The following is a 16,718-nucleotide window of genomic DNA, read 5'->3' as shown; positions in this document are numbered from 1 at the left end:
TGCCTTCCGACTCTCACAAGCTTGATGTCAGGCACAGCGATCTCCAACTTTCCATTGATATGAACGAGACTTACTTAGATCAAGCTAGCTGGCGCACGCCGTCGAGAAGTTATGATGCAGCTCATCGTTTTGCGGCGGACTTCAAAGTTTAAGCATTTGTTATGGCTCCAAAGTATTGGATGCAAGGAGGATAGCTTCACCGAGTGTATGAGGCAAATGTCCTCTGTCATCTGCGAACTTGTTGACCGACCACTGGTCTTACACCTTGCAAGTCATTTCTCTCTTGGCCGTATCCGTTGAAGTGAGCTCCGGCGTCCAGCAACTGAATCCCTGGAACGGTGATAGTAAGAAAGAGCATTATTGAAAGGTGTTGAATCTCAGTAACGGCTTGATTTATAATGATGAGAAACCACCAAGCGAAGCTCTGCTCAATTTTGTTGCGTTACCTCAATCTTCAGGATCCCATGAGGCCTACTTGCAAACGGATGTGAACGGCGACAAATGACTTTGACACCACCATGCATGAGTGTTGATTTAGCCAATTATGTCTATCTCGTCGCCCCAACTTGTCACCAGAATGACTGAGCGTGACAGGCACCACGCTCATGACTCTGCTGCAAAGCTTCAGTCACAGCGAAGTCACTAGGATAGCACCGACCTTGAGTTGCTCGCGTATAAATGTATATCCTCGCCTTCACGCACATTCTCTTCAGTATGACAGCACTGAGATTGGAGAAACGGATAGCAAGCCAAGACTTCTTCCGCCTTCGGGTACACGTCAAAGGAAAGGATCGGGCTCGTCGTGTGTCCTACACCGGCAACCCACTTCACAAGAACTCACTATACAAGCTTGAATATCATTCGAATGGTGATATTGTCCAACATTTCGTTTTCCTGTGCTGCATCAGCCCAGGATGTCGATGAAGCTCGCCAATAATCCTCGAGTCAGAAACCGAGCCGTTCTTGTTCTTCATGCATAGGCGGTGAAATCCCAAAAACTCAACGACTCTCCCCGCAAGACTAACATGGTGAACGGTATTGATAAGCTCAGTCACGTTCCTCAGGAGAAGCATGGCCGAGAGATTCGCACTGCGATGGAGGAGGAAGACCCAGGCCAGTAGAAGGAGCTCTTAAAAAGCCACCACACTTCAGACGAAGAGTCTGAAGTCGGAGCCACGGCGTGGTCGAAGCATGTACCCTACTCCAGGGGTGCCGTGTCGATCACCTATAAATCGGACTGCAGCCCCTCCTCCTCATCCCTCTCTAGACCGAATTTCCGCCGTCGCCATTGCGACGGTCATAATTAAGATACGATGGACATGCAGTCCCGCGGGAGATCTGCGATATACTCTTTCAACGTGATGTATGCAGCCACTGCATTGAACTACCCAAGTGCATTACCTAAGAGTCCTTGGTATAGTGAAATGGGGTGCGCTCCTGGCAACAAAAATGGTTGGGAGGTAACGCAGAAAGGGATAACAAGAAAAATCCAGCTACCTGTCGGCTCACATGACAAGCCTCCTGTTCGCTGAACACAGGAATGCTGAGGGTAAAGCGCAAAGGGGGGGAACAATGAACCCGAAAAAACGCCCCAAGTCACCGCAAACAAGTCTCCGTTCTAGCTGGTCTAAGAGTTCAAGCGTACATAGTTGCCTGGTACGGTCGTCAGTAAATGGTGTGTGCTCGATGTCAAGGACGCAGTCAGTGCTTTCACTCACCTGGGAACTGCCCCTGCCGTCCGTTCACCGTTCCTGTCCACCACTCGTTCTCGTTCTGCGTTCTGGTCAAGATCTGGATGACATCGCCGGTCGTGAAACTGAGATCACCCTCTGCCTGTGCTTCGTAATCGTACAGTGCAACACATGTTTCTACCGCAGGAGCGTTGCTGAAACGAGCGGGCTTGGGCTTCGGGGGTGGAGGAGCGGCACCCTTCGACTTGGCCAAAGCGCCCCAGTTGCTGCCGGTGCTGGCGGAGCGCTTGATATCGGAGCCACCAGCGCTGAGGCTGTTCGCAACCGTGGGCGAGGCCAGGGCGCTGCTGTACGGGGGCGGTGCCTGTGTATCTGCCGAGTCCATAGTGAGGCGGCGGCTTGGCGAAGATGTGTTGCCCTCGATAGCTAGCTGTCTCTGCTGGCCATACTTGAGTGCCGGTGGACGCCTGACTCCACCGGTCGTCTTGAATTTTGTGATTGCAAGGGCCTCGGTTTGTTCCTTGATATCGCCCCGCTTCTCCTCGAATCCGGCCTCAATGTCCAGCTGGAGGTTGAAATAGCCGATGTCCATATTCTGCATCTTCTCGTGTAGGGTGTAGAAGACGTTGAGCTGCATGTAGTAGAAAGACTGGAAGAGCGGCTGGATGAACTCCCGCTCAAGGGCAAAAAGCTTGGGCAGCTCGTCCTTCAGCAGGTCGTTGAAGTAGTTGAATTCCTGCGTCGCCAGCTCCACGTCGTTTTCTGCCCTGTAGAGGGCCTTCTCATCCTTGAGCGACTTGTCCTTCTTTTCCTGCAGCTTCTTGAGCGTGGCCCGGTGTCGATCGTAGTCGAGTTGCTTGTGGTCTCTCTTGAGAGCAAGTTTCCGAATGATCTTGATTATCTCCATAAGTTCGTCCGCCGGCCGGATGACGCGCGTGTCAATCATCTCCAGCTCGGGGGCGAGCTGCTCCTGCAGTTCCTTTACAATAGCTTCATATTCCTCGCATGCGCGGATGCCTTCGGGATTGCCTTCTGCCACAAACGAGTCGGGGTCCGACATGCGACCGGAAATGGGCTTGTAGATTTCTTGGATGGCTTGAGAGAACTCGATCTGGTGGGTCAGCATGCCTGCGTGGGCGGGTCAGTAACGGGCTCAGCTGAAGCTACGGCGGAATGCGGCGGTACCATTGATGGCATCGAAGTACCTGCACACGTCAGTACAACGCCAGCGCAAAGCATAGGGCCATGATTACTTCTTGGACTCATCGTGCAGCTTCTTGGTCTCCTTTTCCAGCTCCTCAAACCGGCGCTCGGCATCGAGGTATACGGGGTCTTTTGAGACTTCGCCCTGCGCAATGGAGCCCCTCGTCAGCCATGTGCGCACCAGGTGTGCGCGCGGCAGCGCCCGGCAAGGTCGGGGAGCGCCAGCGAGGCGGCAGGACTCACAAGATTGAATTTTGCCTTGACTTGTTGAGGGGCCTAGAGAACAAAGACGTGTCAGGCACCGATCACGGTTCGGCGGGCGCTGGCTGAGCTTTGCTTACGCGCGTCACGCCCTTGGTAAATCCTTTCCAACTCATGGGTGCAGCGGCGGTCGGGGCGAGAGGTGGGCGGGGAGACGGGCGCAGGTGGATTCTCAGCGGCAGAGGCGATTCAGGGCGCGGGCGCGGGAGGTGGTGGTGGATACTGAGGACGGCGCCGGCAGGGTATTAGAGCGAGCCAAAGGCGGCGATGACGACGGTGTGGCTCGGGCGCCAAGTGCGGGCTGTGCCCTTGGGAATATGATGTAGGGCGCTCCTGTGCTCCCAGTGCAAATCCGGCCGGGGGTCTGGCTGGCGGACCACTCGCAGGCAGCAGGACTGGACACAGGGCGGACAGGCCGGCACACAGCTGCGCACATAGCCGGCCGGCATGCTCGGAATCGCACCCAGCCGCAGCCCGCACAGCGACCCAACGCGCCCCATCGCCAGCTGCGGCCGAAGCGCTTGGCGCGACTGCTTTCGGAAGGCCGGCAAACACGCGCCACGCACGTGACGCGCCCGTGACACGCCGCGCCCCGAGTACGCCATGACTTATCAGATTCTCGCTTCCTCAAGCTCTTATTTGCCTGCCCGCTCCAACCTCATCAACTTTCCTCCCACCCTTTCAAAATGTCGACCTTCGCGCCCCGTGCTGCGAGGCAGGCCCTCTCGCTCACCGCCCGCCGCGCGTCGCAGAGTGCCCTGCCGCGCTCGTCGCTGCGCGCTGCCTCCCTCGCGCCCCGCCGCAGCTATGTCTCCGAGACCAAGCCGCAGAATGCCACCGTCAACGTTGACGCCGCCATCAAGGCCGAGCAGAAGAACTTCGTGCGCGAGAGCGGCCTGCAGCCCAAGGATGCCGCCATGCCGACCACAGGCATGGGCGCCGACGCCATGATGAGCCCCAACGCCGGCATCCTCAAGCAGGCCACTGTCATGGATGCCGGCTCCCGCCCCATCTACCTCGACATGCAGGCCACCACGCCAATGGACCCGCGCGTCCTTGATGCAATGCTGCCCTTCTACACCGGCCTGTACGGCAACCCGCACTCGCGGACACACGCCTACGGATGGGAGACGGAGAAGGCGGTCGAACAGGCGAGAGCCAACATTGCTAATCTCATCGGCGCCGACCCCAAGGAGATCATCTTCACCAGTGGAGCCACTGAGAGCAACAACATGAGCATCAAGGGTGTCGCGCGGTTCCTGAAGAAGGGTGGCAAGAAGAAGCACATCATCACCTGCCAGACGGAGCACAAGTGCGTTTTGGACAGCTGTCGCCACCTGCAGGATGAGGGCTTTGACGTCACCTACCTCCCGGTCCAACCCAATGGCTTGGTTGACATGGAGCAGCTGGAGAAGGCCATCAGGCCTGACACCATGCTGGTCAGCATCATGACCGTGAACAACGAGATTGGTGTCGTCCAGCCGATTGACGAGATTGGAAAGCTGTGCCGGTCGAAGAAAATATTCTTCCACACTGACGCCGCTCAGGCGGTTGGCAAGATTCCTCTCGACGTCAACAAGTCGAACATTGACCTCATGTCCATCTCCGGCCACAAGATCTACGGTCCCAAGGGCATTGGCGCTTGCTATGTCCGGAGACGGCCCAGGGTCAGGCTCGACCCTCTCATCACTGGCGGTGGCCAGGAGCGCGGTCTGAGAAGCGGCACGCTCGCTCCTCCTCTCGCCATTGGTTTTGGTGAAGCCGCGCGTCTCTGCAAGGAAGAAATGGAGGTAAGCTCAAATTCTTCCTCAATACCCTTATCCTCATATGATTATTTGCTTTTATACATGCATGGCTTTCTGAAGCTTTTCGAGGGTGTCTACGGTGCTTGCACCGTACCTCGTCTGCGGTGTTGATTCACAGCAGGGGTTATGACCGGATTGAACACACTTTTTGATTTGTTCCACATCGAGTCGGTTCAGCCGCTGACTTTCGCAATAGTATGACAGTAAGCGCATCGCCGCGCTCTCGCACAGACTCAGAGATGGCCTCCTTGCCATGGAGCACACTACTTTGAACGGTGATCCCACACGCCACTACCCCGGCTGTGTCAACATTTCCTTCGCGTACGTCGAGGGCGAGTCTCTCCTGATGGCGCTCAAGGACATTGCCCTCTCTTCTGGTAGTGCTTGTACCTCGGCGTCCCTCGAGCCCAGCTACGTCCTGAGAGCTCTCGGTAGCAGTGATGAGAGCGCTCACAGCAGTATCCGTTTCGGCATTGGCCGCTTCACCACCGACAGTGAAATTGATTACGTCCTGAAGGCGGTCAAAGAGCGCGTCAACTTCCTGAGGGAACTCAGCCCCCTGTGGGAGCTTGTTCAGGAGGGCATCGACCTCAACACGATTGAGTGGAGCCAGCACTAATTTTCTTGTTAATATGCGACCGAGGAGTAATGCAGCGATTATGAATGCGGCGTTTTGGGCGGACATATGGGCGGCTAAACTGGCCTTAGCATAAGGACAGCGTTGTACTATTAGGTAGTCACGGTGTGGGATGGTTCGATATCCTCAGAAATACATATATGACGGTTCCGATGCCAAAACCACGAATCCCACAAATGTGAGACTGAAGCGAATCTGCGTTTCATCAAAATGAGGCCATGGGACGATGCCTGTGTTGTGTTGAGGGCGGGGGTTGTTGCTGGAGCCCTGCCGCGGCAGTTTTGGCGTCGGTGTGGGGTTGGAGGTGCCGTCCGTCGGCATCCATGTGTGATCTGACGTCTCTTCCCGCATCACCACCTACCAACATGCCGCCGGTCAACGACCGCGTCTTGAACTGGCTCTACAGCGTTCTGACTAACGTACCGCTCCCTTTGCTCGTCCTGCAGCTCCTCTCTAATCCTCGGCGCGCCCGCACAGGAATACACGGACGTAAATCGCGCCTACAACGACGCCGCCGAAGCTCTCGCGCAGTACCCATCGCTGTCTCCAAGGACAGATGTTTACAGTATGCGCCCCCCCGCACCCGTCGGCACCAGTCGCCCTCCAGCATGGATGCTCCCACTCAGCTTTGTCTCCCCTGTAGACACGCTGACTGTTCACCCGCTAACGATTTGTGCTTCTTCAGCCTACGAAAATGGCGTCCCCGCTCTCTTGCTCCTTCTCACTGGCACCCTCCCCGTCCAATTTCGCGGCGCAATATACCGGTTTCCGATATCGCTTTGGGTCCCCCATGACTATCCACATGAGCCTCCGATGGTTTATGTCACGCCGACGCAGGATATGCTGGTGAGGCCGGGACAGCATGTTAGCGGTGAGGGAAGAGTATACCATCCATACTTGAGCGGATGGGCTAGTTACTGGGATGTGAGTGCTATCATTTGAAACAACTCCCTGGGCCATGGAATACTGGAAGGACCTTTGTGGACCTCTCGCAAGTTCTGAGGCGTGTCTGCCTGAGCTTGGCGCGGGTCTTCTACCAGAGAGTATACTGACGTTGATCGTAGAAATCTTCCATATCCGACTTCCTCACCGTCCTCCGCGGTGTCTTTGCAAAAGAGCCACCTGTCGTCGCGAAGCAAGACCAATTTAGCTCCCCCCAGCCGACAGCAAGCCCAGCACCACCTCCAGTTCCTCCTACTCCAGAGGAGTGGAGAAGGCAGAGGCAGCCGCAGCCTACAGCATCACCAGCTCCTACCACTGATCAGCCGCCTGCTCCTCCTCCAAAACCGCCAAAGGATACGGGTATAATGAATGGCAGTCCTCATCCCAATGGGCATGGGCAGCAGCCACAGCAACAGGCTTCCCTGCCGCCCCTACCACCTAACATGGGCCATGCTGGTGGCTATCCTGACTATGTCAGACCTCACCCGCAAAATATTCCACAGCGGCAAGCGAGTATGACTGATCGGCCTCTCCCCCCGACACCACAGGACACAGCAGCTGCTCCGCCACGGCCATTCCAGATTCAACAATACGGACGTGATAGCCCAGTCAGTCCCATAACTCCCGGCGGAATGCCTGGGCCACCTCCGTCCAGATACTCGCAACCACCTCCTTTACCGCCACAGCAGCAAGCACCCCACTACCAAGGCCCTCCCGGTCCGGCACAATACGCCAGTCCTCCACCTAATCAATACCCACCATCAGCCTACCCGCCACCCACATCTCAGTACCAGCAATTCCCGCAACAACAACAACAACAACAACCACCATACATGGCCACGCCACCAACCGGTCCTCAATTCGCACAACAACCCCCGCCCCCCCAGCCGCCGCACCCCAAACCCCCCGTCCCCGACCTCCTCACCTCCGAACTCGACGTCCAGCTCCCCTCCCAGACCTCGTCCTCGACCCCGCTCCCCGTGCCCCCCGTCCCGCCCAACCCGCAAAAAGACGCGCTCCTCTCGGCCCTCTCCGCCGCGCTCGTCGCACAGACGGCCCAGACGGTCGGGGGCAACGCGTCGGCGCTGCCCGCCCTGCGCGCGCAGTCGGCCGCGCTGCGCGCCGCGCACGCCCGCCTCCAGAACGAGGTCGAGCAGCTGCAGCGGCTCGACGCCGCGCTCGCCGCCAACGAGCGCGTGCTCGCCGGCGCCATGCGCGAGGCCGACCGCGCCATGGACGACGCGAGCACGCGGACCGTTCCGGACGTCGACGACACGCTCGTCGCGCCCACCGTCGTCGGGGGGCAGCTGTGGGGCTTGGTCGCCGAGGAGAGGGGGCTGGAGGAGGCGATTTTTTTGCTGGGCAGGGGTCTGGATCGCGGGAGGGTGGGGGCTGAGGTGTTTGTTAAGGTGAGTCTTCGGGGGGTTTTTTTCTTCTTCTTTTTTTTGTGCAAATGATTGAAGAGATGACGATTGCTGACAACGTGTTTTTTTCGTAAACGCAGCAAACGAGAGGTCTGGCCCGCGAGCAGTTCCTGAAGAAGGCGCTGATCAAGAAAATCGCAAAGGGCATGGGGCTGGATGAGAATGTCGAGTACGGGCTGCGGTCGGGTTACTAGAACTTTCCTGGACAAGGGAATGAAGGGGAATGAATGCAAGCACCACAGTACGACGACGATGAGATGGCATGCCCATCGTATTTCTTAGGAGAGATAGAGTAGCCCGGGAGGGAAGGGATCAAAGCGTCGTGCGCCGGGTGAATGAATGAACGGGCTAAGTAGCACGACTAGTTGGTGGTGGTGATGGTGGTGAGAATAGAAGAGTGAGTCGGATTTCCACGTCATACATATACACTTTATTGCAAAACCAAACTCTGTTCAAGACGTGGATATCTTTTTTTTTTCTCGTACCATTCATAATATTTCATTCACGGCTCCGTTTTGACATTCCTCCCTTTCAAATCAAGCCGGTTGGCCGATCGGTGGAGGAAGAGAAATTAAAAAAAGAGCTTGTGGCAAAAAGAAGAATCATAGAAGAAAAGGAAAGAGAACAAGAGAGAGAGAGAAATGGAATGCGTGGTGGCAAGCGGTATCATAACTTCCCCCAACCAACCCATTTCCCCAATGTTTCTTGCTTCCTTTGGTTCATTGAATTAAAGAAAATCAATCCTACCCTCCACCTGTATGTCATTCCAGGTGGGCAAATCATCCAACAACGCCAAGCACCATGCAAGATTCAGTTTCACGTATGAAGCACGTTAAGCCTCCCCTTCCTCTCGATCGGTGAGGGAACAATCGCTCATCCCCTGTCATCCAATCACGCACCTACGCCGCCAGCCTCGCCGCCCTTCTCGCCCTCCTTGCTCAGGTAGTCAGCCCGCTCAGCATCCTCGTACTCGGCGATGAGATCCTGGACGACGGCCTTGGCCTCGTCGAACTCGGATAGGCCGTCGGCGAAGGGGGCCTCGCGCTTGTACTGTTCGAGGAAGGCGTTGCGCTTGCGCAGACGGTCGTACTGGCCCAGGATACGCTTGAAGAGGGTGGAGACGCCCGTGTGGTTGGCTAGCATGAGGCCGGAGACGCGGTGGGAGCTCTGGACATAGGGGGACTTGCGAGTGAGGGCGACTTGGATGGATGCGGGGCCCCAGGGGATGAAGGTGGCGAGCTTGCGCTCGCGGATGCGCAGGAGGGACTTGTGCACGTCCGTGGGGTCGGCCTCGCCCTGGATGATGTTGAGGATGGAGATGTAGCAGGATGTCTTGGATGATTGGGTCGACACCATGCGGTTCTTGGGCTGCAGCAGCCGGCGCATGACCTCGAGCACCGTCGTCTTGCGCACCGTCTTGGCCGACTCGACCTGGTCGCCGGTGAAGGGCGTGTACGACGTCATGAGGAAGTGGCAGCGCGGGGTGGGGATCAGTGAGGCGACGATGCCGACCAGGTCGTTGTGCATGTAGCCCGGGTAGCGGAGGGTCGTGGTCGAGGCGGACATGACGGTCGAGACGAGCTGGTTCGTCTGCTGGAACGAAGGCTCCTGGACGTGTAGCGTATTGGCGGCAATGCGTGAGAGGGCGCCATTGTCGAGCACGACGACGGAATCGGCGTTCTGGGTCAGGCGGCGCATGGAGAGCAGACTGTTGTACGGCTGCACAACGACGTCGCCCGCGTTCTGCGTGTCCGGGAAGACCGAGTATGTCTGAATCAGCTTCTTGGGGAAGCGGTCGTTCATGCGCTCGAGCAGGAAGGAGCCTAGACCAGAGCCTGTGCCACCAGCGATCGAGTGCAGCAGCATGAAGCCCTCCAGCGAGTCGCTACCGTCGGCTTCGCGGTCGATCATGTCCATGACTTCCTCGTTCACCGACTCGCCCATGGCGTAGCCTGCCGCCCAGTTGTTGCCGGCACCGGTACCATCCTTGTGTACGTAGAAGTTCTCCGGGTTGTAGATGTTCTTGTAGGGGCCGCTGAGGATGCCGTTGATCACCTGTAGAGCGCGCGCGTAAGTTGGTGTTGTCTGGGGGCTTCCTCTCTTCCACGTACACGAGGCTCAAGATCGAGGAGAATGGCGCGCGGAATGTAGCGAGTGTCGTCAGACTGGGAGGCCTATTAGCAATAGTAGCTGGTTGTCATGGCAATGGAGTTGCGGTAAGAGCGTGCCTGGTAGAAGAAGACATCCTTCCTGTCGCCGCCCTCGGTCGCGAAGTCTTCGAGGTTGCCGTCCTGGTTGATGCCGTGCTCCTGGCAAAGCTGCTGCCAGAATTGGCTGCCAACTGCACGGGCGTTAGCGTTCGGGCTTGGGGTTCATCGTATGCGCAACTCGGAATAGCGCGGTGGAGAGCTGCGGGGAGATGGGCGGAGGTGAGCAGACGTACCGCTGTTGCCGCACTGGCCGGCCTGGAGGGTTATGATTTCTCTGAAGGAGGATCAGCGCATGGTCTGGGGCGTGGCGGGGTCGTGGAGTCGTCGCACCTAGGCATTTTGGCGAGTGGGGAGGTGGTGTGAAGCTTCAGTCGCGAGAGACGCGTTGCGGGCGCAAACTCGCGTTGCTGCCACTGCCCGAGCTCAAGGGCCCAACGCCCGCGGCCCACGTCACTCCCGCCCTGTCACGCCGCCCTCTCCCAATCAACCACCGCCCTGATCATCAGCCATCTGATTGAAACTGGCCCCAACTTGCGATACAGACGCCAAGCTCTACTCGCAACCAGCAGCTGAGCAGGCAATGGCTGCACGCAGCGAGCACCGGCTTCTCCATGGTGCATCTCTGTTGATATTAATTCTACTTGAGCAGGGTTGAAGTTCCAGGCACCCTCGCTAATCTTGCGGCCTGGATGCAAGATCATTACATGGTGACATTTTATACGCGCCTAAGAATAGCCTGTGGCCTTGAAAGAACACAATTTGCCGGACGAGTCACAGACGGCTTCGCCGAGGCATGACAGCTCGATTCTTGTAAAGTCAATGGCGCGTCTTGCCTCTTAAGCCTTCACCTACAAGAACCCTCTCGCCCTTGTCATTCGCTATTTCCTCCACCATGAAGCGAGGTGCCTTGGCCAGTGGATTGGTATCCGATGATTCTTTTATCCCGGTTCCCGGCTGCGCCAGATATGACTGGATGAGGACATATGACCATGTACTCGGACAATTTGGCACTCTTTACCTCACTGTTGCGCTCTCATACGTCCATCTCATTTGAATACGCGGGGAGTACGCCTGGGACTGGAGACCCTTCTTCTTCCATTTCTCCCCGCTCGCCGTCGTCGTTCAGCATGTCCTTGCCAGCCATCTTTTACTTTTCCACTACCTAAAATCAAAGCTGAAGCAGGGGGAGCAATCATTCGACATTTGTATTCCTCTACGCGTGCTCTTGGCCTCGTCCCACCAACTTCAACAGCTGAGGAGGAAATAAGGGGAGCCAGCAAGCCCCCTTACAGAACAGATGATGATAGCGTTCAATATAATGTCCGCTATGTTCCTATCAAGATAAGTCGTACGGATGGTTGAAACAGTCATCTATATACGGCCATTGAAGATAATTTGCTACGAGCGGAAGCTCTCATGCATGAGCACCCTGGCCGACCCCTGCAGCAACTGATATATATATCTTCACTGGCGCGGTTCACGTCCGATTCGGATTGAGAAGACGCTTCTTGGACTGTCGCAACCCTGAACATTGGCATCGGGTCTTGAGTGGTTGACAATACTCTCACTAACCAAAAAAGTAAGAGAGACTGGAAGAGGCCACCACTATCCCTACTTGGAGGAATGTAATACACAACTGTTGTTCGTCCCCCATGCCGTGGTCATGCCTTTCCTCGCTCAACTCTAGCAATTGCCCAGTCTCAACGCAAATAAAGCTGAGCAGTATTGTGTATCATTCATGTAGTCGCAATTATCCTAGACAATATGCATTTCTAAACCGCTTTTCACCTTAACAAGGAGTATTACCTCACACTTGCTCACCGGTCCCAACCTCTTTGATACCACCAATCTCCACCGAGCACAGCTAGGCAATGAATTGGTCAGGTTGGCGGGCGTAAGCTTCAAAAATTCAATTGATGTCTCAGTGTCCAGGCTCAGTGTCGTTGGCTGCCCTCCGTATTTACTCAGCCTCAGCTCCAGCCACCCATGTCTTATACCACTGTCTTGCCCACCGGCCATCCCGCCCGCCACCATTCCGCCACTGCCACGTGTATTGGGGGAATGTGTTCCATACGGCGTGGCGGGGCCTGTCTTTCGATATTCCTTCCAGAAGACCCAGCGCAGCCACCAGTCGGGAATGGCCGGTCCCACGGCGGCGGGATCATTGCTGCTGCTGCTTCTCAGCCTGTCCGTCCTCATCGCCCACGAGGTCAGCCCAGCGAAGCTCGTAGCTGAACACCGTCCGCCTGAGCAGTTCATCCTGTCCACATATGCCAGTCAGCAGTTGCGTCATCCCCACCGCGCTTCACAACAAGCAGAGCAGAAGGGGGTTAAAGAAAAACCAAGAAAAAAAAAAAAAAGAAAAGCAAGCACCCACCCCCGGATCCTCCTCAAACATGACCTTCTCCATGACCGACTCCCCCAACTTCCTCACCCTCAACCCGCCGTCCCGGGCCAGGTCGAAAAACGCCAAATCCCTCTCCAACAGCCACGGCCTGTACGGCGAAAAAAACACATACGCCACCGCGTCCCCCTCCCTCTTCAACGTCCTCCTCACGCTCTCCACCAACTTCCCATGCTCGCTATGATTGAACAGCAAGTCCGCCAAAATCACCACATCGAACCCCTCCCCCTCCGTCCCCTCCGGCCCGTCCACCCCCCGCAAATGCCCCAACAACACCGCCGGATCCGCGCCCCAAAGGTACCCCTCGACCCTCAGCACGCCCGCCTCGTACGCGGCGGCGACTTCCGGGCTGGCCTCGGCGGCGTTGCGGCGCAGGTTGTCGACGAGGTCGGCGTCCGGGTAGTCGGTGCAGACGACGCGGGCGGCGCCGCCGAGGGCGCAGACGAGGCTGGGGAGGCCGGCGCCGGCGCCGAGCTCGAGGACGGTGCGGCCGCGGATGGTGGCGGTGTCCTGCTGCGGGAGCGTCTCGAGGAAGCGCGAGATGGTGCGTGCGGCGTTCCAGATGTGGTGGCCCTGTTGGGTTTTTGGTTGGTTTTTCTCTCTTTTCCTTTTAAAGTGATTCGTGGGAGGGGTTTGTGTTGGTGGCTTTTGTTTGTGAGGGTTCAGAGGGGAGGAAGGAATGGGTTTGTCTGAGATGAGGTGGGGATATTAAGGATACAGGGGGAAGAAAGACTCGAGGTACGAGAATACTGATTAGAGAGGTTGTCACTGTGGGTAGTGCACTGTTCGTGTCGAATCATAGAAATGAAATGGAGATGGATGTCATCCAAGGGGTGTGTGATGGAGGTTCTGAAATAGGAAAGGGTTGTGACATTTTGTCGTTATGTGGAAACGACAAGAATCGCAGGAGATCAAAAATCGGGGAGAGGAAAAAAAAAACCTGGGTTGACAACGCGGACGATAGGAGATGTAAAATCCAAAATTTTGGTGCACAAAAGTTTTCGACGACTGAGACTCCACTTACCCACAGCGGGTTGAAACCAACCAGCCTGACCTTCAACTCTTCGCCCGATTCCAGCTTGTGCGTCGCATACGTCGGCGGTTTTTCTGGCTGGAAGTAGCCCTCAGGTTCCTGGAAGAGGTCAAGGCCTGCTGCTTCATCGTCCGACGACATTTCGAGATGGAGCTGAGCTCAGTGGGTATCACAAGTGATTTCAGTTCCGAATGTCGATCAGATGTTTTGTGGAGGTTGGTTTGTTCGAGGTGAGTCCTTCGCCGCGCGGCAAAATGCCGGTGAATTTTTCTTTTGGCCCACGGCACGTGAGTGAGACCAATACAGAGGTGGAAAGAACACATGAGAGTGGGGGGTAGCTAAGGAATCCGATTATACTAATGTGGCCGGGAATGGCTCAAAGAGGAAATCTATTGAATGCAGATTCATAAAAATAATTAGGCCAAGGAATGCGGAAGCTGGTGTCTAATTGCGAGTCCAGGATCAATGACATTGTCTGTACCACACCCTCGACTTGCCTGACTTGGTTAGTCGCCGCCGCCACCTAACCAAGCCATTGTCGAAACAGTGAGAGGAGTGATTTCTGGCAGTTGTTTGGCATCTCAACGTCTGCACAGAATTCAGAAGCGAGAAAGACGTTGGTCATCGTGTTTGTTTCTCCTGCCACCAGCAAGGAGTGAGTTAAAAGTTAAGTAGCTACAAGAAATAACAGGGCAGGAGAGAAGATACTCCTGCCTTGCCCGGCCGTACAAGCATGACGTTCCCCCAACTTGCTCCTTTCTTCTCATGCTTGCAACTGAAAAGAAGAATACTGTAAAAGGTCTTGACGCAGCAACTAGAGAAGTACTTCCGTAGCAAAACGTGTCATGAAAAGCAGTCCGAAATCGCCACATCGACCGCGGCAATTTTCACAACACCGAAAGATGATTCTCCAGAGGGGAACATTTCAGACTCGCTCATGTGGGACGAGGGAAAAAAACACACTAAATGATTCGCTGCGCAACGCTTCCGTATATACTGTACAAAGCTGGACCAAGATAAATATTAAGCCACAAGAAGGTTGAAAATAGGCCGTGCGCCGGGGTATAGAGCATAAATGCCGGGCGCAGTCGGATACTCCGATGGCTAATGTTTCTATGCGTCAGTGAGCAGGTAAGTAGCAGTTCCCGAAGACACCGAGACCTGTTGCGTTCATTAGCTTTTGTGTTGCTTGCGCGAGCCCGGAGTCTTGTGCACTCACCGTGCAGCCGTCGTCGTTGCAGCTCTCGTAGCTGTCGCCAGAGCAGAAGCCCTTGCCAACAATGTACTTGCAGGTGCCAGACATGTTGTCACCCTTGAGCTCAATGTTGAAGTCAAGCTTCTCGAGCGTAGTAGGCTTGTTCTGGAAAATCGAGAGCCAAGCGGCGCCGTTGGAGTAACCGACGCCAAGGTTGATAGGAGCCCAGTTGCCGATGGGGGAGTCACCGTTCGACCAGGTGCAGCCATCCTCGACCGAGACACCGAGAGGGTTGATGTAGTACTGGGCCGAAGTGGCCTTGCCCTGCCATTGGTAGTAGCTGGTCTGCTCAGGGCAAGTGAGCGGCTGCAACTCGCCGGGCTGAACATCGATGGGGATAACCATAGCCTCGGTACCTGCAACGCCGTCAGATCAAACGTTTGTGTGAACATCATTGGAAAAACTTACCAGGGTAGTCGGTACGGCACACGGCGGCCTGCTCACTAAGCTCGCTCTGGACCTCAACGGAGACCTTCTCGGAACCCTTGATGCAGAGTGTCTTGTAGTTGGAGTTGGTGAGAGTGAGCTTTCCGTCGGAGCAGAGAAGACCACCGACGGACTGGCCGGTAGCACCCTGGACCTCGGGCCACTGAGCCTTCTGGTAACCGGCAGGGCAGGCATAGGAGCAGTAGGCACCCTCAGTGCAGCAGTCGCCGCCGAGGCACATGTCGGCAATAGTGGTCATGATGTCGTCGAGGCCGCCAGAGCCAGCAATATTGGCGGTCTGGACACCAATCCATCCACCAAGACCCATCCAGGAAACCGGCACGGCACCATAGTCGCTGGGGAACTCGGAGCAGGGAACGTCGTCGGGGAACTCCGAGTCGAGACCCTTGGCGGAAGAGGACGAGGAAGAGGAGCTCTTCGTGGGCGTGCTCTTAGCGGCCTCAGAGGTGCTGGAGGGGGTCGGGGTCGGGGTAGGCGTAGGGGTGGAAGAGGAGGGCGGCGGCGTATAGGCGGCAGACGAAGACGAAGACGAAGAGGGAGGGGCGGAAGAGCTGGTCGGGGGCTCGACAGAGGCGGCCGCAACGGAGAGCTCGCCATCGGCCCAGATCAGGCGACCGGCAGCGATGCCCTCGTCGCACTCGGCCTGGGGGATGAGTGCGCCGTTAAGCTCGCAGACGGTGACGACTTCCATCTGGACGTCGACATCCTGCCTCTTCTGGTGGAAGTGGGCATGGCGGTGGTTGCCAGATCCGACGGCCAGAGCCGAGGCGGACGAGGCCAACAGGGGCAGAGCAGCAAGAGCGATGTTGCGCATGGTGATGGTTGCGGGGTGCAGAAATGCTGAGGCAGCAATGGCGGATTATTATAGCACTTGGGCGCGAGACGGAAGTCACAGTGCCTGCCACGCGCAAGGTCAGACAGGCTTAAAAATACGAGGCGCAGTGGGCTCACGGTAGAGAATGCTTGCACGACGGGATTGTCTTTGGCGAGCAGGGCGTGGCGCAGCGGTGATTCAGGTGAATCGCAGGCTGTGGAACGGAGAAAAGGAGAGCGGGCACTGAAGCGACGGTTAGCCCAGGCGGGGCGAGACTCGAGCGGGTGGGTTGGGTGCGGCAGCAGTCATGGTCGACGTACGAGGATTATTACTGATGGGTAGAACGAACGTGGGTTGAGCGCGGAGCCCAGGTCGGAAGGCGGCGGGAGGTAAGGAGCGACGTGAAAGAGAGCGAGGTTGCGCGGGCTCTTTACAGCATCTCAGGACGGACGGAGGGGAGGCGCCAGCAAAAAGGCGTGGAGGGAGCGGCGGCGTGGAGGTTTTGGGGCAGGGCCCGGGGGTCGTCTGAGCGTGCGGCCGGGATGTTAGCTGTGGCATTCCCCAAAACAGAACGCCTTCGTGCCTGGCAGGA

General features: G+C 56.6%; 6 protein-coding genes across 6 annotated transcripts; 2 read left to right on the top strand and 4 right to left on the bottom strand.

Annotated features, from left to right (window-relative positions):
• Positions 1 to 1,627: 1,627 nt before the first annotated feature.
• On the bottom strand, positions 1,628 to 3,271 carry BKCO1_3200030 (bar domain-containing protein; the record flags this gene model as incomplete). Its single annotated transcript, XM_020274419.1, has 6 exons — positions 1,628 to 1,653; positions 1,719 to 2,819; positions 2,877 to 2,896; positions 2,945 to 3,039; positions 3,138 to 3,170; positions 3,236 to 3,271. 6 exons carry the CDS (start codon positions 3,269 to 3,271, stop codon positions 1,628 to 1,630), a joined length of 1,311 nt encoding a protein of 436 aa, XP_020129477.1.
• A 570-nt stretch (positions 3,272 to 3,841) lies between these two features.
• On the top strand, positions 3,842 to 5,579 carry BKCO1_3200029 (cysteine desulfurase; the record flags this gene model as incomplete). The annotated part of the gene is made up of 2 exons (XM_020274417.1): positions 3,842 to 4,945; positions 5,157 to 5,579. The coding sequence occupies 2 exons, from the start codon at positions 3,842 to 3,844 to the stop codon at positions 5,577 to 5,579; spliced, it is 1,527 nt and encodes a 508-aa protein (XP_020129539.1).
• A 383-nt stretch (positions 5,580 to 5,962) lies between these two features.
• On the top strand, positions 5,963 to 8,157 carry BKCO1_3200028 (escrt-i component; the record flags this gene model as incomplete). The annotated part of the gene is made up of 5 exons (XM_020274416.1): positions 5,963 to 6,016; positions 6,075 to 6,162; positions 6,283 to 6,521; positions 6,662 to 7,948; positions 8,044 to 8,157. The coding sequence occupies 5 exons, from the start codon at positions 5,963 to 5,965 to the stop codon at positions 8,155 to 8,157; spliced, it is 1,782 nt and encodes a 593-aa protein (XP_020129538.1).
• Positions 8,158 to 8,854: 697 nt separating this feature from the next.
• On the bottom strand, positions 8,855 to 10,511 carry BKCO1_3200027 (tubulin gamma chain; the record flags this gene model as incomplete). The annotated part of the gene is made up of 5 exons (XM_020274415.1): positions 8,855 to 10,018; positions 10,075 to 10,128; positions 10,192 to 10,304; positions 10,407 to 10,447; positions 10,504 to 10,511. 5 exons carry the CDS (start codon positions 10,509 to 10,511, stop codon positions 8,855 to 8,857), a joined length of 1,380 nt encoding a protein of 459 aa, XP_020129537.1.
• A 1,823-nt stretch (positions 10,512 to 12,334) lies between these two features.
• Positions 12,335 to 13,751, bottom strand: BKCO1_3200026 (nicotinamide n-methyltransferase; the record flags this gene model as incomplete). Its single annotated transcript, XM_020274414.1, has 3 exons — positions 12,335 to 12,433; positions 12,551 to 13,150; positions 13,602 to 13,751. The coding sequence occupies 3 exons, from the start codon at positions 13,749 to 13,751 to the stop codon at positions 12,335 to 12,337; spliced, it is 849 nt and encodes a 282-aa protein (XP_020129536.1).
• Positions 13,752 to 14,723: 972 nt separating this feature from the next.
• Positions 14,724 to 16,126, bottom strand: BKCO1_3200025 (sun domain protein; the record flags this gene model as incomplete). Its single annotated transcript, XM_020274413.1, has 3 exons — positions 14,724 to 14,771; positions 14,830 to 15,221; positions 15,274 to 16,126. The coding sequence occupies 3 exons, from the start codon at positions 16,124 to 16,126 to the stop codon at positions 14,724 to 14,726; spliced, it is 1,293 nt and encodes a 430-aa protein (XP_020129535.1).
• Positions 16,127 to 16,718: the final 592 nt, after the last annotated feature.

Source organism: Diplodia corticola (assembly GCF_001883845.1).
Source record: "Diplodia corticola strain CBS 112549 chromosome Unknown scaffold32, whole genome shotgun sequence".
In the NCBI taxonomy this organism is placed as follows: Eukaryota; Fungi; Ascomycota; class Dothideomycetes; order Botryosphaeriales; family Botryosphaeriaceae; genus Diplodia; species Diplodia corticola.
This window is presented reverse-complemented; position numbering and strand designations above follow the sequence as displayed.